General features: G+C 39.8%; 1 protein-coding gene across 1 annotated transcript; it reads left to right on the forward strand.

Moving 5' to 3' along the window:
* LOC139718884 (uncharacterized protein KIAA0930 homolog) lies at positions 1–20,307 on the forward strand. Its single transcript, XM_071630326.1, has 9 exons — positions 1–121; positions 2,875–3,023; positions 5,370–5,477; positions 6,795–6,971; positions 13,765–13,905; positions 16,425–16,634; positions 17,308–17,446; positions 18,560–18,706; positions 18,999–20,307. The coding sequence occupies exons 1-9, from the start codon at positions 4–6 to the stop codon at positions 19,034–19,036; spliced, it is 1,227 nt and encodes a 408-aa protein (XP_071486427.1). The 5' UTR covers positions 1–3; the 3' UTR covers positions 19,037–20,307.
* The last annotated feature ends 1,513 nt before the right edge of the window (positions 20,308–21,820 follow it).

Consider the following 21,820-nt stretch of genomic DNA (forward strand, 5'->3'; position numbering starts at 1 on the left):
ATAATGGCGACTGGTCCCGGCGGGCGACCCAGGGCGAAACAGAGCTCATTTCGGAAGATGATCAATGAGATTTTGGATGAAAGAGGCAGGGATAAGCTCTGTCGGTCATTACCAACACAAGGTGAGCTTGCCTTTTTGCCTTTCAGGACCGTAGCCTAAACGTATCATCAACAATATACCACAGCAGGTGCAGCGGTGTGATAACACTCAGCTCACAGTGTGACGTTAGGATCAGAATGGTAGTGTCTCGTTGGTTTGTCGCAGCAGGGATTGGGAGGCAGGCAGGTGAACATCTTGACCGAAAGATCGGTCTGTATCTGTCCGTCGGGGAATGTTCCGCGGAGACTGCGTCTGGCTTCACGGATCCCCTCCGAGGACGGCGTTAATGGCAAAATACAAAAGAGTCCTCCGGACAGACGGATCTTTCTGTCTAGTGAACATCCCTGGCCTGGTTCATCATGTGTGTGGCCGATGTGGCTGGTTGCCGTCTGCTCTCTGCGAGTAGACCTAACGTGGCCTTGTTAGACATCTAACGTTACTTGTCTCAGCCTCTTTTGTTTTATTACATTCATTATATGGGCCCCACTTATTGTTATTCATGTTCAGTTCATTCATTACTGTGTCAGTGTGTAAAGAGGCGACACTAGCGGCGTAGCGCCCTGTAAGTTTAACTGTCTATGTCTGGTTTTCAATAAATTGAAATTGAAATCGAATATTACTGTACACCGCTAGTGTAGGGACAGTCTACCCGACCCGAGGCACTCCTTCACACAGTTATACTGTGGGAGCTTTGTGTTCGGGCTGGTCGCAGTTAGGTCTATTATGGCAAACCGTATACGTATCGGTAATGTATGAAAGTACAGACATGACACGGTCTAGGACAAGTCTGAAGTAGTAGAACTATAGTCGTCAGTAACTAGCTGATTAGAATGGAATAAAAGCTGACAATGCACTGGTAGACGCTACTAAGATTGAGCAGAACTAGTAGTACTTGTAGGCCTAGTAAAAAAAAAAAAAAGTTTAGTAGGCGCCCTAGACCCCATTTAGCCAACTTCAAGTTACAATTTGCAGACAGACATTGATCACTCCAGCTCCATATACACGTGTGTAGATCTACACGTACACATGTAATCACGCAGTACCGGTAACTCAAAATAACTGTTACCGGAAGGTCCTGCACTTCATCCAGATCCAGCTATACCGTAGTTTTCCAAGGGTAAACTCGGCCTGACGGGTAGACCCAGACACTAGTATCGCCCTCATTTCAAGTGCCCGAGTTTACCCGACTGCTAGGCCGAGTTTGCTGAGTTAACCCATAACTAGGGTACCGTACACTTATTTGGCCCATGGTTGTAGAGCGTACGGTAACTGAGAGTGTTATGTCCCATCACAAGTAAAACATGGTTGAAACTGGATTGTTTTTCCAAGATCTTTCTTGGGATAACTTAAACTGATTACCAGTTTGTGGTGGTTCATCATCATCATGTTTTCAAGGCCCTACTATACAGAGATCCATACATTTCACCTTGCTCAAGTTTTCTATTAAAAATCACAGTTATTCACAATTAGAACCATGTGGGTCAATCCATCCAATTTTCAGACAAGTTGTCACCCGACCACCTCCGATTTTCTTTAGAATCACACCAAATGTTCCCCAGAGTGTCTGACGGAAATTCCCAAAATATTTTTCCCCAAGGTCACGACCAATTTTTGGTGGGGTAAATTTGCCATTGAACATTTCGGGAGCAAAATTTTTTTGGTAACCCAAGATAATGTAGGTAAATGTCTATCAATACACAAAAATTGATGCCATTCCTAGGTGGGATGAAGGGTGATCCATGACCTTGAAGTTGGCACATTTTTCATTTTTGTCAACTTTGAGGGCGCTCTCCATAAAAACGGCTGGCACGAATGCGCTGATTTTTTTCAAAATTACTGAGCAAGTCAAAGCCTTCAGCAGCACAATATTTTCGAACCTAAGGTTATGAAATGTAGAAGATATTAGCCTACATGTAGCTAAAAATGCATTAAAATTTTTGAAATTGACATTTAATACCATTTGTGGTGACCTCGTACACGTTAACGAAAAGTCAATCTTGTGTCACAGTCAGTTTTTCTTGCAAAGAGTATAAAGTTCTCTCAATTTCCAGATAATGAACACTTTTGCATAAAAGTCCATGCTACACCAGTCAATCAAAAATGCCTAATTTTCTTTTAACCCATTTTTGGAACATGCATCGGTTGCTATGTGAGGCTGTATCTTAGCAACCAATTGAGCTTGGGTTAAAATATTTTGTGATTTTCCGTCAGACACTTTGGGGAACATTTGGTGCGATTTTAAAGAAAATCGGAGGGGGTCGGGTGACAAGCATGGGATGATTTGACGTGGATTGAACCAAGATGTATCTATTTAATCATTGTTGTATAATCATCATTGTAACATTTGTATACTATTATCAATATAAACAATTATGCATTACTATTTTGATATTATTTTTCCGTAATAATCATTGATCTAGTGCAATTGCAGCATTTAGTGGCATTCATTATTACCAGTCCAACAGGAAGGCCAGGGTGACAATAATGGGGATTTGATTTAAGTACTAGTATTCTCTCTTCGAAAGCAAAATTCCAAATTGCCAGTCTGCTACAAGTAAGAAAGCACTCCAATAATGGACTTGCCAAGTGGTGTATTAAAGGCACAATAAAACTTAATGTCTGTAGATCACATTCACACACATTGCAGTATGTACCAGCTACCCCAGTACAATGTTTCCCTCACAAGACTCATAAATTGACCAAACCCTGTTTCTCCGTTCTGCATTCCTGCTTTTAATACTCACCATTGATTGTTCTGCACCTGTTTTATAATAGACGGCTTTGCCATGATTCCAATGGAGGTGAACTGTTTCTGGGCCCGCCTCTTCTCCCAGCACTTTGTGGCGGACGTTTCAGATGACCTGAGGGACGACATGCTCTTTTTCATACACCGCAAGCAGGCTACGTCAAGACAAGAGAAGCATGTGAGAATTAATCAGTCATTCTTTCTTTGTTGTTGATGTTGTTTTTTTTAATCCTTTAATCTAACTCATCTTCCTCTTAACTCTGTAACACCTTTGCAGTGTCAACCTTAATACTCACTTTTAATAGCTCGTTAGGTGCCATGGTGTATTAAAACCCTCTGTGTACCGTACCACATTATTCTGAGTCAGCATCTTAACATTCTGTTTTTCAATGTAGACGTAATTTTTTATAAATTTGTGTTACCCTGGGCATGTAATGAGCAAAGTCGTATTACAAGAAAATGCCAAGCTTTGCAATGATGTGAATTGTACGATAAATCTATGTACACTCTATTTCCCTTTCAAATAACCACTCAGCCAGTGCACATTATTGTAGAGGCATGACTTTTGCATGCAAAGCAGGCAGGGAGAAAACTTTGAATTTACTCACAAATCCAATAGCGAACGCTGAGTGATATATTAAATCACCACATAAAATACAACATGTGACCGGAATGGAATCACAAGAAACACAAATTGTTGCATACAGTAAACCTCGGATAAGTCGACGTCGAGTGAGTCGAAAATCACTTAACTCGAAGCAAAATAAAAAGTCCCGATTTTTCCCTATGTATTTTCTCTAAGAAATATTTGGATAAGCCGAAGTACGAGAGTCGAATTTCGGCTGTGTCGAAGTAAAACAGTCAGTCCCTTTTGTACAAAATACACGTAGTTTACATCACTTGAGCCGAAGAAGATTTGTCTGGCATTCTCATTACATTTAGAGGAGAACAAAATAATCGGCATGTCGCAGAACCCCGTCCCTGGCCTGCTGCAGGTAAGCATGCACACTCACCGTACCGCTCTGCACGCATGTCGAATACATACACATGTATGTATACACACAGCACATCGATCCATGTACTTTATCCATACACACAGCACATCCATACTTTATCCATGTCAAGCCAGAACTCTTTGGTCAACCAATCGCTGCTTTAATATTTTAGTGACAGGCCAAGTGGGTGGAGCTTGTTTGTGCGTGCCCGGCTGGCTGTATAGTTTTGTTCAATGGAGGTAGGATGGGCCTGGGAGAGTGTTTGTCTCAGGGTAGGTTGACAGAGATGGCTACCTATGTTGCACCATAGACATAGCACATGCACATTGCCACATTAGCGCAGACATTCTCAGCGAACTACGTTTAACTACTAGGTACTAGTATTGATACAAATTCCATGTTCAATTTAGAACAAAATAAGAACATTATCTTCAAGAACAAACAAATTTGAATGCAAACACACACAAACACGCACACACACACACACACATGCATGCAAATGTCCTATACTACATGTACATAACTGTGAGTCGAAAAAAAATCGACTCTCGCGAGAGTCGAATTTCACTTAAGTCGACGCATTTTTGTCAGTCCCGAGAGCTTCGACTCATGCGAGGTTTACTGTATTTATCAATTGGTTTGGACGGGTTCGTGCCTTTGAGCAGATCGTATGCAAACTTTATAGCACGCCGTTGACTGAATCAGGTGTGTGAACATGGTACCGTACATAAAGATGTATAAAAGATAAATATAACATTGTCAAATTGGTCTGTGACAATGGATGCACATGGTATTCATGGAGATTAACACATGGGGGGGGGGGGGGGTAGGGAAGTGTAGGGATAAAGTGATTCGTACTGACATTAAGTCATTATCACATACCCACTTATACAATGAGGTCTATGTATGCAGGGCAGGTGCATTATTACACACACACCTTTTTCGTCTTTGTTTTTGTAAAGTTTGATTTGATATCATCTGATTTCATAATTCTACAAAAGGGATTACAGGTAATATTCCTTTTTTTTTCAATTAAAAAAAAATGCACAATGGAAAATAAATCAGACAAATCTAAGTAGTTATTTCAGAGTATATCAACTGAGTTATTCAAGGAAATTAATCAATATACAATGCTTCTAAGCAAACATCGAATGAAATATTTTGAATATGTTAATGAAAACAACGATGTGAGAACACACTCGCATACAGTACACATGTATGGTACAATTTTTGTACATTTTACCCATGAAGATTACTACTGACAGTAAAATAGGAAGTGTTGCCAGAAATGTTACTCTCATTTCTCAAAGCATGTGTTAATTGCAAATTACTCCTCCATTCTTAAGTGATCACTTCTCTAGATTGGACCTGTTTCCTCCTTATTCCCAATTATTGCCTCGATTCTTCTATCAATGTGCAGTGTTTGTTAATCTGCCTTGTTTCAGTGTGAACCATTTCCTGTTTTAGTGTTATCATCACGCTGTACATTAATGATTTCCTATTTCGATCGCCCCCCCCCCCCCCAACAGCAAACAAGATTAGAAGTTTTCCGACGAGACTCCAAGAATCTTCCAAGCCTGGGCGAGCCAAGTATAGACTGGGAGGAGACAGTTTACCTCAATCTCATTTTACAACAGGTGAGAGATGCTCGTCTGTCTAGTTTCACTTCCTCATGATACTACACAAGGCAATATTCCTAAAGATTAACCTGTTGAAGACTAGTCCCATGTGTACTCAGGCCAGCGTCTGGGAAATGCATGTTATATAGCAAAGTCAATTTGTCTTTAATGGGTTATTAAACGTGATGAGATCCCATTCAAGGGCAATTACTTGAGCTCGACTTAAATGACAAACTGAACCTGATGTAAAGAAAATGGTTGTTTCCGAACTGGATGGCAAGCTAATACCAAAACACTAACAATAGCTTTCCGGCAATGGAAAATAAGGATGTGTTGTACATAGTTACAACCAACTGCTACTTTCAGTGAAGTACAGTACATGTACTTTTCAAGGAGTAATACTTTTCAAGAAAGTAACTTCCTTGCTAACGTTTGCATCACAGTGTTAAAATACTCTGCCGCAATAAAGTGACAAATACTGGAACTTTTTAGTGATGTTAAGAAAATAAATCACATTTCCCACCTGCCATTCATATGATGTGTACCAAACGGACGGACTGCATTGTGCAAATTGAAGTGCACATGATCTGTTTGGAGTAGCCATACATGTACATTGTAGAAGCATTCCATTTTAACCATTAGAAAGGGGGCCAACATGATTTTCTCCCCAATTCATTTCCTCATTTTGGCAAGTTTTGTTGAGAAGATTCAATTCATCACCTGGTTCTGTGCTTTGGAATCTCTCGTCAATCCAGAGTTTTACAAGCTCATCCTTCTGGGTTGAAGCAGAGGTCTCGCAAATTGTTTGAGTCCATTCCTTCCACTTCTCAGTGGCGGTTTTGCATCACTACAATGGATTGTTGACCATTATGTCCAATTTGTGTTTAATGAATACCAGATATTTTTTTCCACCTTTCTGTCTATGTGAGTCAAAAAGAATGGAGTTCATCAGCAGCAGTTTTATGGTTCTCATTGAGAAGAGATAAAGTCGAGTAAAAGCTTGGCATCTTTGATGTCTACTGTAAAACAAGAATCATTTGCAGCATGAAACTTTTGCAAATTTGAGTCATTGAAACTTTCATGAATTGGAACTGCGACCTTTCGCGGAAAGAAACTTTCGCAAATTGGCAATTGGCATTCAATGCATTGTGTAGAAAAAAACTTTTGCGTGCATTTTATTTTCATGAATCTGGGCTCCGCGCAAAGTTCTTGAAAATTTAGTGCTGACAGAAATGTCTGGTTTTACAGCATATGGAATGAAAGTGAGACTAGTAGTATCTATCATTGATCAGACGTAGTTGCTAGCGTCTTGTTTGTTTTGGTCCCCCCGCGCAGTATCAGTACATCTTGACATGTGCGGTGTGCATCAAGTCGGAGGGAACGCTTACGATTCTGCGGAAGCACACAGAGCAGGTCTTCGCTAGCCCCTCGCGGCGTCGCATGGATAGCAAAGGGGAGGAGTCGGAGGTGGCCTACCCAAACATTTTCTTCATCATCGACAACTTTGATGAGGTGAGCAGGGATGTCGGGTGATACGGTCGTCATGGTAACCATGACTGCTTTGGCATGCCTCCATTTTATGGTGTATGAAGATGCCAGGAAACCCCGTGATGAGACAAGCTCACTTACAATTAAATGAAGCAGAGGCCCATGTGTTGAAAAGAAGTAACTTCTACCAGTACTACAGACTCCACAAGAGCTGAACATATGGCTCAGTGGATGACTATCAGTCATGGGGCCCCTGGTTCAAGTCTCTTGGCAGCAGCAGGTGGGCAATTAGGGCAGTGCTCAATCCTTCAGAGGGAACTTGGCTCAGTACGGCCATGTTCCCATGCACAACTCAGTTGACGGCATGCCAAGTTCTCATATATTCTGCTCAAACACATGAACCTGCCAAAACCGATTGATAAATATCCAAATGAGTTTCTTGGGATTCCAGTCCTGTCACATGTAGCTTGCGTTTTATGTGGTGATTGACTGTCAAGCAGTGTTCCTTACTGGATTTGCGAGTAAATTCTAAATATTTCTGTCACTGTTTTGTTTGCAAAGGTCATGCCTCTTCTTGAGATGTAGCTACTGGCCTTTTGAAAGAAAAATAATCATAGATTTGTCATACAGTTTACATTAAAGCAAAGCTTAGCATTTTCTCTACAACATTGCTCGTAACATGTCCAAGGTATTTCAAAAATCTATAAAAGTTAACGTAGACTTGAAAAAACATAATGTTTTCCCGAAGCATGAAAATGTTGCTGTCTCAGAATAATGTGGCACTCAGGGGGTTTACACCATGGACACATACACTGTAAAGAGTATCTGGTTACTTGCTCACAAGTATGCATTACTTTCTTAGCGGCCACATGAAACAGATAGTGATTCAGTTCAAATCAACATGTTTTTCAAGTGTGGAAGTATAAAAGGACAAGTTCACCTTCATAGACATGTGGGTTGAGTGAATGCAACAACATTAATATGTAGAACATATCAGTGAGAGTTTGAAGAAAATTGAACAATCTGTTCAAAAGTTATGAATTTTTGAAGTTTCTGCTCAGTCATGGCTGGATGAAAAGACTACTATAGCTTGTGATGTCACATGTGTACAACGACGTATATAAAAGAAAAGAAAATACGACTTATTTCCATTTTTCTTGCTTAAAAGCGGGGGGGGGGGGGGGGCTTTTTTGCCCCCTTCAGATCTCGGTCGTGGATCACGTGATCCTCGCGAAAATTTGCACTAAAGTAGAGGCCAATGTAATCTACAAGACTGTATAGCTAGATTTTTCTAATTTTAACTTATGTATTTTATATTAATTTATGCTAATTTATGCAAAAATAAATTTTTTTGCCTATAAATCAAAAAATAAAGCTCCAAGACTTCTAATTTTTGGTGAACATATTCTTTTCAATATCTTCAACAATAATATTGAAGCAAATATTCGGCTTCATAATTATTTCTTATGTATTTTATTGTTTATTGAATTTGTTATATATTTCTCTGTTTTGTATTTTTGTTTTTGTTGGTTTTTTTCATCAAATTTGTCGCAAAAACTTTTTAAAGCATAGTCAGGCTAAGATAAATCATTATCAGCCATTGAAAGTAAAAATATTTATTTTTATATGAACTAATTGCAAAAACACAATTTTCATTGGATTTGTACACAAAATCATGTTTTTGAGCAATTTTGGGGTCGACAAATTTTTTTCAAAGGGGCGTGGCTTCAAAACGGTATGCCCGGGAACGACAAATTTGGTCTTAAAAGTTGCGCGATACTTGAAAGAAAAAAAGTCTTCAAATGTCGCGGCGAGAGCATCACGCGTTCAGAGACTCCAACCCAACCCGAAGATTCTCCCGCCTGAAACTCCTAGCAAACGGGAGACTCCAAGTTAATGTGTGCGAAGCGCGAAGTTCCCAGGGCTATAGATGCCCTCTGGCGCTATCTAAGGCTTATTTTTGCAACATATGATAGCAATAAGTAAGAAATCCTCTCCAACGGGAGACATTGAGCCAGGGCGGGAGAAATTAAATCTCAAACGGGAGAACGGGAGATTTTGCAAAAATTGATTTTCGGCGGGAGATCTCCCGTCGAAAACGGGTATGCATGTGACATCATACACTGTAGTAGTCTTCTTATTCAGCAGTGACTGCGCAGATACTTAAAAAATTCATAACTTTTGAACGGATTATCCGATTTTCCTCAAACTTTCACTGATGTGTTCTACTATTTAAAATGTTGCTTCATTCTCTCAATGCTTATGTACATATGAAGGTGGACTTGTCCTTTATGCTTCATGGCAGAGTGTTAAAACAGTATTCTGTGAGTGACCAGCCTTACCCACACTCAGTTTTTCCCATGTTGTAGTAGTAGTAGTGTTTGACTAGTAAATCGCTTTACTAGCATGATGAGTTTGTTTGTACTTAACCCAACGCTGCACATTGACACTGGTCCGACAGTCCCTGATCAGTCAAAATCACTGTCAGACCAGTAACTTTCTCAGGAATTCACTCTCAGTATAAAAATTGCAAAAACTGGGTACCTACAAAATTGTATTGGTCGAACAGACAAGTCAGATCAGTAGAAGAATGGGTTAGTGTGCAGCCTGGCTAACCTTATATTGGTGACACAATTATCAAATGAGTTGCAGGTCTTCGTGTGTATGAAAGAGGGTGTGTATAGTACTGTATGTACAGTGTACCCATTTCAAGATTAAATGCATGTTTTACTTACAAGTAGCTTAGCCAGCAAAGCTTGGCAGGAGTCTGAAATGAGCAGCCAAAATGTTTCACATACCTTAATATTGTTATAGAGTGCATAGATACTGTAAAGGTAGTAAAATGCAAAACAACTCCACCAAGCTTCAGTACAGAAAATATATCATGTGAAGAGCTGTTGTAAATCTCCCCATCAAATGAATGGTACTACGACATGTAGATACCTGATTACTGTAAAACAAGGAATGTTCGCGTGCATTTTAATTTCGCGAATTTCGCGAGCGCCGAAATTCGCGAAATTAAAATGCACGCGAAAGTTTTTGTCTACACTACATGCATTGAACGCCAGTGGCAATTCGCGAAAATTTCATGCCACGAAAAAGGCTGTCGGCTCCAATTCGCGATAATTTCATGCCGCGAATATATCATGTTTTACAGTAGTTGTTGCTAGAGTATTTGGGGCTTACTATGACTGTCCACTGAGCTCCCATAAACTGGAGTAACTGTGTCTATGCAATGTGCTGTTTTATGAGAATGGTAAATAAGTTCCCCATTACGTACATGTACAGTGCATATGATTCCCCCCCCCCCCCCCCCCCCCCCATTAAGATTTACTGCCAAGGTACTACAAGGCTCCCAAAGACAAACACGATTGTCACCAACATCTTTAGCAGGAGTATGAACAAAGGCTCTCTGGTGGAAAAATACCCTCAAGGCTCTTCTTTGTTGCATTTTTAATTGGAAAGCACATGCCATTTTATATGCCATTGTGTGAGTAATTTGGTCCAACTTTGCATCCTAATTACAGTGTACATCATCAAATGCACAAAACATGATTGTGCAGGGAAGCATGCATAATCAGTCTATTAAAATTGCGCGTGGTTTGATGCATGGTACCAGTACACCTCACTAGTGCCATTAGTGCCCACAGTCATGGCATGCATCTCGTTTCGTTATTTTTTCCAGGGTGCGATACGAAATGGGGGTGTGTTGAATTACACCAGATTGATAAGAGGAATTGTGCAAACTATCGACAGTCCGTGTGTGTGTTGTCTGGCTGAGTGTTTATTGATACCAGTACTCAGCTAGCATGCACGTACAATTTGTACAGTGTATCCTTGAAACGTGATCCCTATTCAGATTGCAACAATGTATTGTTTGATTTGAAATCATGTTTCTGAAATACATCTCCATTTTGGGATAAAGATGATAGGATACGGGTGTTTAAATTCTGTAATTAGTCGCAGTGCCAAACAAACTCAAAACTACCAATTTGGTATAAAGTGTCTTTTACAATATTTAGTATGTTTATTCCCCATCATACATTACAACTTAATTTTTTAATGCACATTTTCATTTTTTTTTACAGAATTTAAGTTACTAAATGATGCAGCTTTAAATGAGTCCAATCTTTGCTTGTTTACCAAACCAAAATGTGATTTTTGTTTTTACATTCATTTTTTCCTGTGCACAAGTATATTTTCAGGTCTATAAAGTTTGTAGCCCTGCAAACTGCAAACATTCCATAAATTGTACAACAGCTGTGTCACAAAGTCCATGGTGTGTGAATTAAACATGCAGCTGTCAATACAGTCACATGTCTGTATGAGCGTGTACATGTATAGACCGATTCTAAGCTCTGCGATTTGTGTATTATGGCCCCTCTATCGGCATGGGCAGTGGCACTACTGCGGTGTTCTCTCCTACCCCCCGCCCCCCTTCCCTACATTAGCAAATGATGCACGCGCACGGAATGAAAAACTGATGCGTGGTTGTTTTAGCCAATAGGCGTCTCGTACTGAGTGCGCGAACGCTTGCTGTAATAATGCGCGAACCTTTGTTACAAGTGCGCGTACTCCTGCCACAAGTGTGCGATAAACATGTTTACCACTGTGACTCAGCGTGCATAGCTCTCTGCTGCTGAGCTGTGTCTGTTGCCCGGGGGTTGGGGGGTACGTGTAGGCGGGGACACCGCAGCTTGAGCTAATGGCTGCGCCCTGTAACCGCAACTTGTCTACTGCACTCAACGAACCCGAATCGGTCTATAACATACAAACTCTCCTTTCATTCAAAATGCTCAAAGTTAAAACAGTTTCAAAAGTAATGCTTAAAGCTCATATGTACAATCGATCATATTCTTTTGATGTAGGCGTTATAGTCTTCTCTCCCAGCAAAGGCAACATTAAACTTTAAAAGATCTTTACTTTTCCAGTTGTCCAATTTTCCTCGAATTGTATGCTGATGTGATCTATCAACAATGCTGCATTCACTCGATCCACACATCTCCAGTATTTGGGCTTAATTCTCCCTTACAAAAAACAAACAAACAAACAACAAACAACAACAACAAACAAAAAACACAAAAACACAACAAACACAACAAACAAACCAAACAAAAATCTGGAGAACTTTGATGTGGATACACTTTTATGGAAAAGAATTTAAAAGATAAACTGGGTAGATAGAGTAAGACATTCTTTTATAGCAAAGTGGAAGGGTGGGAGTTAATCCTAATGTAAAAGTTAATTGAGCAAGAAATGGATAAATGGGCTGCAGACCTCCCCCCCCCCAAAAAAAAAAAAAAAAAAAAAAAATCAATCAATCAATCAATCAATAAATAGATAAAAAATAAAATGAGGAAAGAATAAGCTCAGCACTCATGTAAATCTAATGATAAATACATTGTACATTGTAAGATTGAGAAATAAAAAGTGAACAAAATACAGTGTAGGTTCAAATTTGGCAGCAAAAAGAATTTTTTTTTTAAAGTTAAAATCTGCACATTAGCAAAAAAAAAAAAAATAATAATAATAATATAAACCTGATGAAATCCAGCTACCCAACCAGGAGCAGTAGTAAACAAGATTTTTTTTTTTTTTTTTTTTTTTTGTCCTTGTCAAGTAATCAGAGTAGTATAAAGAGATAGCTGTGAAAATGATCCATAGAATTCAAGTCACTGAATTTGAAGTATGACATGCTACCATGAAGCAGCCATGTTAGTCATATTGTTGTTGTACACTGTATACGTACGTAGGGGCATACAATATGATACACTACCCAACCTTGGGCATTAAAAAACAGACCTCTGGCCCTTATCAAATAATCAGAGTAGTGTACAGTTGTAAAAGAGCCATGAAAATCATTTATAGTTCAAAAGTCTCCGAATTTGAAGTTTGGCATGTCTTCATGAAACAGCCATGGTGGTCACAGGGGAATAGTGTACATGTACTGTACATATGTACAGCTGTATGCAAAAGAAGTGTGATGGAAGTGTGATGTCATATCCATTCATTGCCATGGAAACTGGTTCTAAATAACCTCACATAACCCAAATATCTGTGAACACAACGGTTGCTAAAACATGCTGGAACAAGTAGACGTGCGTGACATTATCAATTCTGTTTGAATAGAATTGATAATGTCACTCATATCTATTGTTGCAACAATGCCAATTCCCCGCAACTCATTAAGGATTGCGCAGAATAAAAAGCAACAACAACAACAAAACAACAACTGCAATGTATCATCTACTTTTGGTTGATAAAATACATTGTACCAGAGTCTCTTGTCCTCTGTAGAATCTAGAAACAAAATCTAAAGAGATAGTGAGAGGTATAGAATTTCTTATCTGCGCATATTTTGAAATGAAATGAAATGAATTTCAAAAATGATTCATATTCCACATAGTGAACATTATATCATAAATGTACAGAGTTTATACAAAATATCAGGATATTTTGGGATATACAATGTACCACAAATTGTGGAGGGGACTACTTACTTGATACTGCACACTACTATTTTATTGATGCCGTGGCTGTTTTCTGTGTTCCCTTCATTATAATTGATCCATCAAATCCATGTAATGTGTGCATGCTGCATATTGATGTAACCTCTCAAATATACTTCCATGTAAACTTGTTGTTGTTGTTGTTGTTGTTGCTGCTGCTGCTGTTGTTGTTGTTGTTGTTGTTGTTGTTGTTGTTGCTGTTGTTGTTGCTGCTACCATGGAGCTAACAGAGCGCTACTGTTGTTGTTGTTGCTGCTGCTGTTGCTGTTGTGGTTTAATAATACTCATATATTTCATTTCCTTGATAGATATTTGGAGATTTCACAGTCCAGGAGGGTCAGATGTTCTGCGTCGAGCTGGTGGCTAGTGAGAAGCAGGGACCTTTCCGGAGTGTCGTCTTCCTGGGCTCTGTACGATATGAAGCCCTCAAGACCGTCTATGACAACAGGGTAACTGTCAGGTGACCTGCGGATAGTGACATGTGACTTGATAGCCACACTATAGCAGGTGCTCTTCAGCCCACAGTCTTTTAGAGTGCAAATTTTTAAAGGGATGGTATAGTATTGGTTGAGATGAGGATTGAGCTTTTAACTTTTTGCAAGTTACTAGCACACTGCTTATGAAGTGTTACAAAGCATACAGTTCTGAGAGGAATTCAAAGTTTATGTGATAAAAATTGTTTTTGAAATGGCTGAGATATTAAAAAACAAAGTAAAACAAGGTGATTCTACGTAATCAAAGGTGGGTCCCACCTTTTGGATATATCTCAGCCATTTCAAAACCAGTTATCGTCAAATAGACGTTGAATCCCTCTCACAGCTACTTGCTTTTTCATATTTCATTACAGGTTTCTCATTATCTCGCAAAGAAGTTGGAGACCTGAAGCCCCATCTTAACAAAACTATACCATCCCTTTAAATCACTTTTTTCTTTTTCATCAAACTCTCAATTTGTACATCTTGCGCCAAGGTACAACAAGGGTAAAAGTGATTGGTACAACTGTATACACGTAACTCACATTTAGGCTGGTAGGCACCTATGTAGCAATCAGCACCTGTTCAAATACAGACTTGGCACGTCCATATAAAGACATGCCATGTGTTGACACAGTGGTTTACATACGTGTATGAATGTGAGCCACCATTAAAGGGACTGTACAGTACTGGTTGAGGTGGGGATTCATGTTTTGAACATTCCTAAGTGAGATGATGAGAAACTTCTTATGAAATATGAAAGAGCATGTAATTTTAAGAAGGATTCAACGTTTATTTGATGAAAATTGGTTTTCAAATGGCGGAGATATCCCAAAAAGTGATAATAATAAAAAGCGACAGGCCACGCCTTTTATTAGGATCTCTTTGTTTCACCTTGTTTTTGGATATCTCAGCCATTTCAAAACCGATTTTCATCAAATAAACTTTTGATACCCCTTAGAATTGCATGCTCTTTGGTATTTCACAGAGTGGTTTCTGATATCTCACAAAATGTTAAAAACTAAATCCTCACCTCAACCAGAACTGTACACACCCTTTAAATTCTTTCACTGGCATGCAATTGTCCATTTGTGACACTGCACCTCAAAACAAACAAAAAGTCGCCAGACATGAATTTTTAGTTAAGACCATATTCTGAAAGAGCAGACTTTAAGCTTTAAAATGATGTATAACTCAAATCAAATGGACTCTCCTAACCTATCTAAATATTGGAAAGAAAGCACAAATTCAGGAGAAGTGTGAGCTGAGAAAAGAAGCTCTGAAGTACAGTGTCTATTCAAGTGCTTAATCTTTACCAAACCGTGCTGGCTGTGCGATGAATGGGACAAAAAACAGGAAGTAAACCACCAGAGTAACAACAATGAAGGGATTATTAGATTAAACTGAAATTAAGCATGCCTCATTAACACATTCTGTCCATAATTAATGCCAACTTTCAAAGAAGTAGCACTATCCTTTCAAAAGTTATTAGAGTTGAAAGTGAAGAGTGTGGACAAAGGTTTTCAGAAATGAAAAAGGGAATTCTAAAAACACACCTAATCACACTATTCTACCAAAAACGTTCGAGATAAACTGCTAAAAAAACACACTTTCCTGCCCGTTTTATGATACCAAATTTTAGTATAATGTAAAAGAAGATCCGCTCTTTCAGAAAATATGAAAAAGTCCAGTTCAGCTAGGTTGACCCATTTCACTTATTTTCAGTCCTCACGCAAAATCAATGTGTGCGACTTTATGTTCGTTTTGAGGTGCACGGTCACATTTTATATGTTAGAGAGTAGGCATTGACATATATTTTGAATTGATCAGTTTACTAGTATTTTCAAATTTATGAATATTTCTTCAATCCTGATGTAGTAGTATTGATCCATTCTATTGTAAACCTTTACCTCTAAATCACCTTTCAATAATTGGAATTCAGTTTGCATACAAGGGTACACTTTGTACACTAGTTGTTGTTATGCTGGGCGAAACCTTGGGCAAGCTTTTAGTTTGTCAAGAAGAACCATTAACGGAAAGGCATGCATAGAATTTGAATATGTTAAGCCCATCACACACTATACGATCAGACTGGTTGCACAGCTATGGGCCAAGCCAGGTCGTACATTCAGTTGCACGACTCGACACCGTACGCTATACGATGACACCACACAGCTAGGTTTATGACCGTTCTGGCTTCAGTACATCCATACCAAAGAGTATAGAAGCCCACGCATTGCGCACTGCATGCGCTTACATTTTATTCTGTATCACGATTGGCTGAAATCCCACGACCAATCGTGAAAATTCCACACGTCAAATCTCTATGACTGGCACTAAAACCCAATCGCCTGGCTGGAAACTGGCAAGGCTTGAGATGTCACACTTCCGGTCTCAAGGTACACGATGACCGGTCTGATTGTATAATACTGTGTGGCAGGCTTTAGCAAACTGGTCCATTGTATTAATGCAGTCATTGCATATTCATGAACCAGGCCAGCATGACGTCAAAGGTAGCAAGCAAAGTCTCACTTGGGTTCTACCAAGGCGGGCGGGGCCGGGTGGAGTTCATTCGGATGAGGGGACCGGAGGGCAAGGGCTTTGCGGAAGTCGCTGTCAGCCGCGCCAGTTGGTCTTCCTCTGTGGAGAGCAGCACGGAGGACGTTGCCTCGGCAACAGAGAGCTTTGATTCAACGAGTGATGGGGTAGGTCATGGTGTAATCTTTAAATTGGTTTAAGGTCCTTGTGGTAGGTGAGAAAAAGAGCAGTGCTTCTACATAAATTAGATTCCTTGAACATGTTATACACAATTTTATAACACTATTACAAATGGAACAGTTTGTTCCTTTGCCCTTTCAGGAGGGGACCCCGAAAGAATACCTGTGACAGAAAAAAAAAACCAACCAAATAATTATTTTTTAGAAAGTCTTGAAGAAGCTTGTCTATTCCTGCTCCTACCTCAACTGGAACTAATAATAATTGAAGTTATAGTGATAATATTTAATGAAATTGTGATGGTAATGACAGTGCTCATGATGATTGAGAATGATTATGATAATATTAAAAATAGCTGCTTTTTAGCAACCCCTCAATGTTCATTTCCATTAAGTCCTTCATGAAACAAGATGTATTTAATGTTACAAGAATATGCTATCATTTTGATGTTTGTATTACCTTTGTATATCGTTTGAAAATGAGAATAAAACATGCATGAGTGAATGAATGATTGAAATTTTACGAATATGAAAGTAACAATACCCTCAAGCTCTTATAAATGGAAAATATCCAGATCAATGCAACTGTGTAATTTGTCACATGTGGTCTGTCTTTTGGATTGCATGTTGATACTACCTCACACTTGATACCCTCACCTCACAGCCATCCACCCCTGGGGTACCCAAGGAGATTGTGACGAGCTCCCCCATCCACAAAGGTCTGCGGAAGTCACAGTCTGACAGCGAGACGCTCTCCAAACTCTCCAACGGCAAAGAGGAGGAGGCGACATGTCAGTCTGAAGGTCAGAAAAAAAAATCCTCAAATTGGCAACTCGGCACTGCCAACAGCAGTGTGAAAAGTTTGCATGGTTCGATCCACTGAGTTCTATAGGAAGTAACTGGATATCTCACCGGCCAATGGCTTTGAAGCCTCTGTGCCGCCATCTTACTATGCACATCACCCATACACTTGTGTATATGGAGCTCATGACATCATGTGAGCTTGGTGACAGTCTCTACTGGAAAATAGGTGCAAATCCCCATAGAGTGTGCCTGGTAACATGGCGGCACTGGGGCTTCATTTGTTTGTACAGCATGAATGGGCCAGTGAGATATCCAGTTTTTATACATCCTATCACCTATCCTAGGTGAAAGCCATTAGCAGTTCAGACTGGGATGGGGTGAATGAATAGTGATTAAAGTTCTTGTGAGAAGAGAAACAAAATGAAATTGGAGAAAAACAACTTGAACAAAACATCAGTCAAAATATACTGAACCTGAGCAAGTTCAGCCACAGCCTGTCTGATACCCCTTTCAGTATAAACTCATGCATTTTTGGCCCGCTCCTGGTCTGAGCTAAATTAGCCCACGCCAAGCAGTAAAAATTGCGTACAGTAGCTATAGCAGAGCCACACTACTTTTTGTGATGACCCATTCATAAACTTGGTCACGTAAGGGATAACTGGCATGGTAACTGAACACGTAATGGACAGAGCGGAAGTGCATTTTCGCGCGATATTTGATGTGCGTGCCGCACGCTTCGAGCTGAGCAGCGTAAGCTGTGACCTTTGACCGTGAAAGGAATTTTGACCCGTGCCTGGCGCCGCTATCATTCATAAACTCTTCGATCAGCTGCTAGCTGCAGCAGCGCCAAAATAGTTCGCACCTGGCGCGGGCCACTTTGGCCCGACCCATTCATAAACTCAAAATTTTTGGACTTGGCCCGCTCCTGGTCCGAGCCAAGTGGGTTACTGAAAGGGGTATGAGAGTCCCACATTCTTGAATGAAGTGCACAGGCACTTCTGTGTGTCTGAGTGCTAATTTATAGTCTTGTGGTGTCAGTATTATCAGCCTGGTAATGTGCATTTTCACATTATACTATCGCTGACCCCCGTGGTTTGTTTCCATGGCAACAGATGAGGGTCCTCCCAGCAGCTGGAGCAGACGGTGGATGCGGAGAACGTCGGATGCCCTCCTCCGGCTGACCATGAGGGGTAGCCAGGTGCCCGCTCTCAACGTACATCTCACCTATGTCACCCTACCTTGGCACAGGATTATAGCAGGTGAGAGCTGTAAAAATGGAACAAGGGATGGATAAGCCAGAACCATTTTGGCTATATCTTCCTAAACGCCCACTGCAATATTTCTCAAAATCAGGACTTTACTGTTAAACCACTCCATGATTTGTATCTGATGGCTTTCAACTTTACTCAAAACATTGGATAATTGGTGTGTATTTACTTTGATAAAGGACAATTTGTCAATCAGTTGCAATACAGCACTCTTTCTCCTTTCACTTTTTTGTCTTCACATAGACTTTACTCTGTCTGTCATAAATGTTTTGTCTTCTCACAGACGTCCTTGAAGTCAAGAAGAAGCCCGTCCTAAGCTAGCATATGGTTGCCGTGGAAACCCGCATCAGCCATCCGTTCCATCTCAGGTGTTAGGTAGAGTAGTCCAGTAGGCCGGTGATAGGTTCAACAGGTTGATGAGACATGCTGCTCGAGTGCTACTTTGTTGTAGGAGATTCCAAGGCCAGGAGGGAAAGAGCGATGTTGGTTGAGTCACTTCGGAGCAACCAAGGGGTAACAGATCCACCAATGCAATAATGCTGTATGTTCTCTCTCTCTGTCTCTCTCTCTTTCAATTCACCCTCATACTCATGGAATAAGTAACCAAGTATCTTTCATAAAGCAGTGAGTGGCATTGTGCTGTTTTTAATGGAAGGGATTGCCATCAAGCATGGCATGAGCACATACTGTGCGGCAGCATCTGATATTTAACACACGAAAGATGCCAGCATAGTAGAGTGAACGGTAGCTTTCACACAAGGTGTCCGTGCAGCAAACTGCCAGTAAAGAGAGATTTAATACCGGTATGAAATCCCATCAAGCTTTATGGTGTCACACTGCCCCCAGTGTGCAGTGTGCGAGACGTCACGTCTTCTTTCAGTGGACTAGGTTCATCTGAGTTGCGTTATAGCCAACTTTGGAAGGAGAATTATTTTAAGGCTCCAAAACGAGCTAAGAATAAATCGTTCTAATATCAATTTCTCTTAATATGAGAGTGTGAAGCTAATTACAAGTACAAGGTAATGAAAAGAAGAGTGTTCCCACTTGCATCCAAAGTGTATACTTCTTGAATATAGACTAGTCGACAGGCAGTATCAATGGGCAAATTTGACACTGTTATCCAGGTAAATCATGTGAGGCTGGGTTAGCTGGATGCAGATGGAAATCCAGCGGGGCAAAATTTTTCTTCACAGATTAGACCCTAGTCATGCCACTGTAAAGTTGCTGTTCATCCAAATGAGTACAGGCAGCTGCATGTGCAGCCAGAAGCTTAGTAGATATCCGCTTTTTATTCACATTGGGAAGTGTATTTTTGATATGCAGTGTGATACTGAAAGTATTGATGTTCTGCACATCTGTGCAATGCACCCCAAGAGCATTTTCATACACGTTTACCACACGACTGTGAAACTTTGGAACATGGCTCAGGCGCACTCACTGTGCGATCAAATTTGTTTGCTATATACGTTGCCCACGTATGCTGTGCATGCTTATGGCATAATAACGATATGCTGTGTATCGCATGGGCATAGATACGGCATATCTACAATATGCACTTCATGAATATTGCCACTCTTGGTACTAGAGAAGAAGCTATGTACATCTACACTGCCATATGGTACATACATGTAGCATGGATTCAGTGTTCGATTTGCAAGTTTAGCTTCACTGGAAGGTTAGCCACCTGCACAGCTGTGATAATTTGGTGAAAGTTGCAATGATTGAATGCACACAAGGAAAACAGCCACACACACAAATAATGTGGCAGGAGTACAATGCACATTGTAATTTGCCCCACCTGAACAGAGTTGATTTAAAGCTTAACTCTGTAACTGCCGGATATAAAAGTAATTCCTGTGAATTATGGAGAATGTTCACAATGAAGAGCACATTTTGGTGGGTATGAATTGCTCTTCCATATCCCAAATTTATTTTTCAGGTGAATGAAACACTTTTGATCTTCTAAAGAAGTGTTGTCAAATTAATAGATCAGTTACATGTTTTGCATTGAAGAGGCTTGTGATAATCTTGCCTCTGAAAAAGACAATCATATATCAACAATAAAGGACTTTGATGAGAGAGAATGTTTTACTATACCTCATGAAACACTATGAATGAATTACAACACCACATGCACCGAAGTGTTAATTCTGAGTATTGAGGGGTTGAATGAATGAGGACCTGCTCATTTCCGATGTAGCCAGGTACATTTCACCCAGTGTTAGGTAGCTATAATTAGGCTGAGTAAAAAGACATTTTGACAGCTATAATAGGCAGGTCTTCAACTTCGGAGTAGTCTCCTCATAGTGGTATAAACATACAATTGAACTTCACCTAGTGGCTAAAGTAATACTCTGGGTTGTTTTGAATGGATGTGATATGTGTAAGTTCATGTTTAGCCGTGGTGCAAGATGTCTTGTTTCCGTTTCATGTGTCGCCGGAGCTCAATGTCGCTGCTGTAAAATTGCTTTGGAGCGAGAACGCGCATTTGCAATGGATTAGGCTGAATGTGGTTGGAAAAAGAAAAACATTTCCTGATTGCAAAGAGGAAAATGAGGCAAAGAGGAGAAAAATGCAACTTTCTGCAATGTGTAATAAGAGCAATACTGCCCTCACACTTGCAGTTCTTTATCTTCAGAGAATAAGGTGCTCATTTCAGGCACTTTATTGTTCAAAATTTTGAGCTTTCAATACCAGTATTCATGATTGACAGTAAATAGGGCATTGAAAATAAGAAAGGAAAAATACAAGAGAAATCAATGATTTTTCCTATTGAAGCATTGTATGTTCCTTTTTTCAGCTCAACATTCCATATCAATGCAATGTTGATTCTGTAAACCATGTAGAGATCTCCTAGAAAAAAAAGAATGTTTCTTCATGCCAATACCAGATCAAATGAATTCATGTAGATAGATATGAGTATGTGAATTTGTATGTTTTTATTTGCATAGGAAATATTCATGCATTGTCCAGAATTCACAAATACTGAAAAGACTCATTTATAGTGATGCCAAGATGACCTTAAAGATTAGATGACTTTAAAAGCTAAAATTCCTACAGATTAAAAAAATATATATATAATTGTACCTAAAAAGGACATATGTT

The sequence above is a fragment of the Diadema antillarum genome, unplaced genomic scaffold, assembly GCF_040938485.1.
Source record: "Diadema antillarum isolate AM-2024a unplaced genomic scaffold, OU_Dant_1.0 scf00000101, whole genome shotgun sequence".
Taxonomy (NCBI): Eukaryota; Metazoa; Echinodermata; class Echinoidea; order Diadematoida; family Diadematidae; genus Diadema; species Diadema antillarum.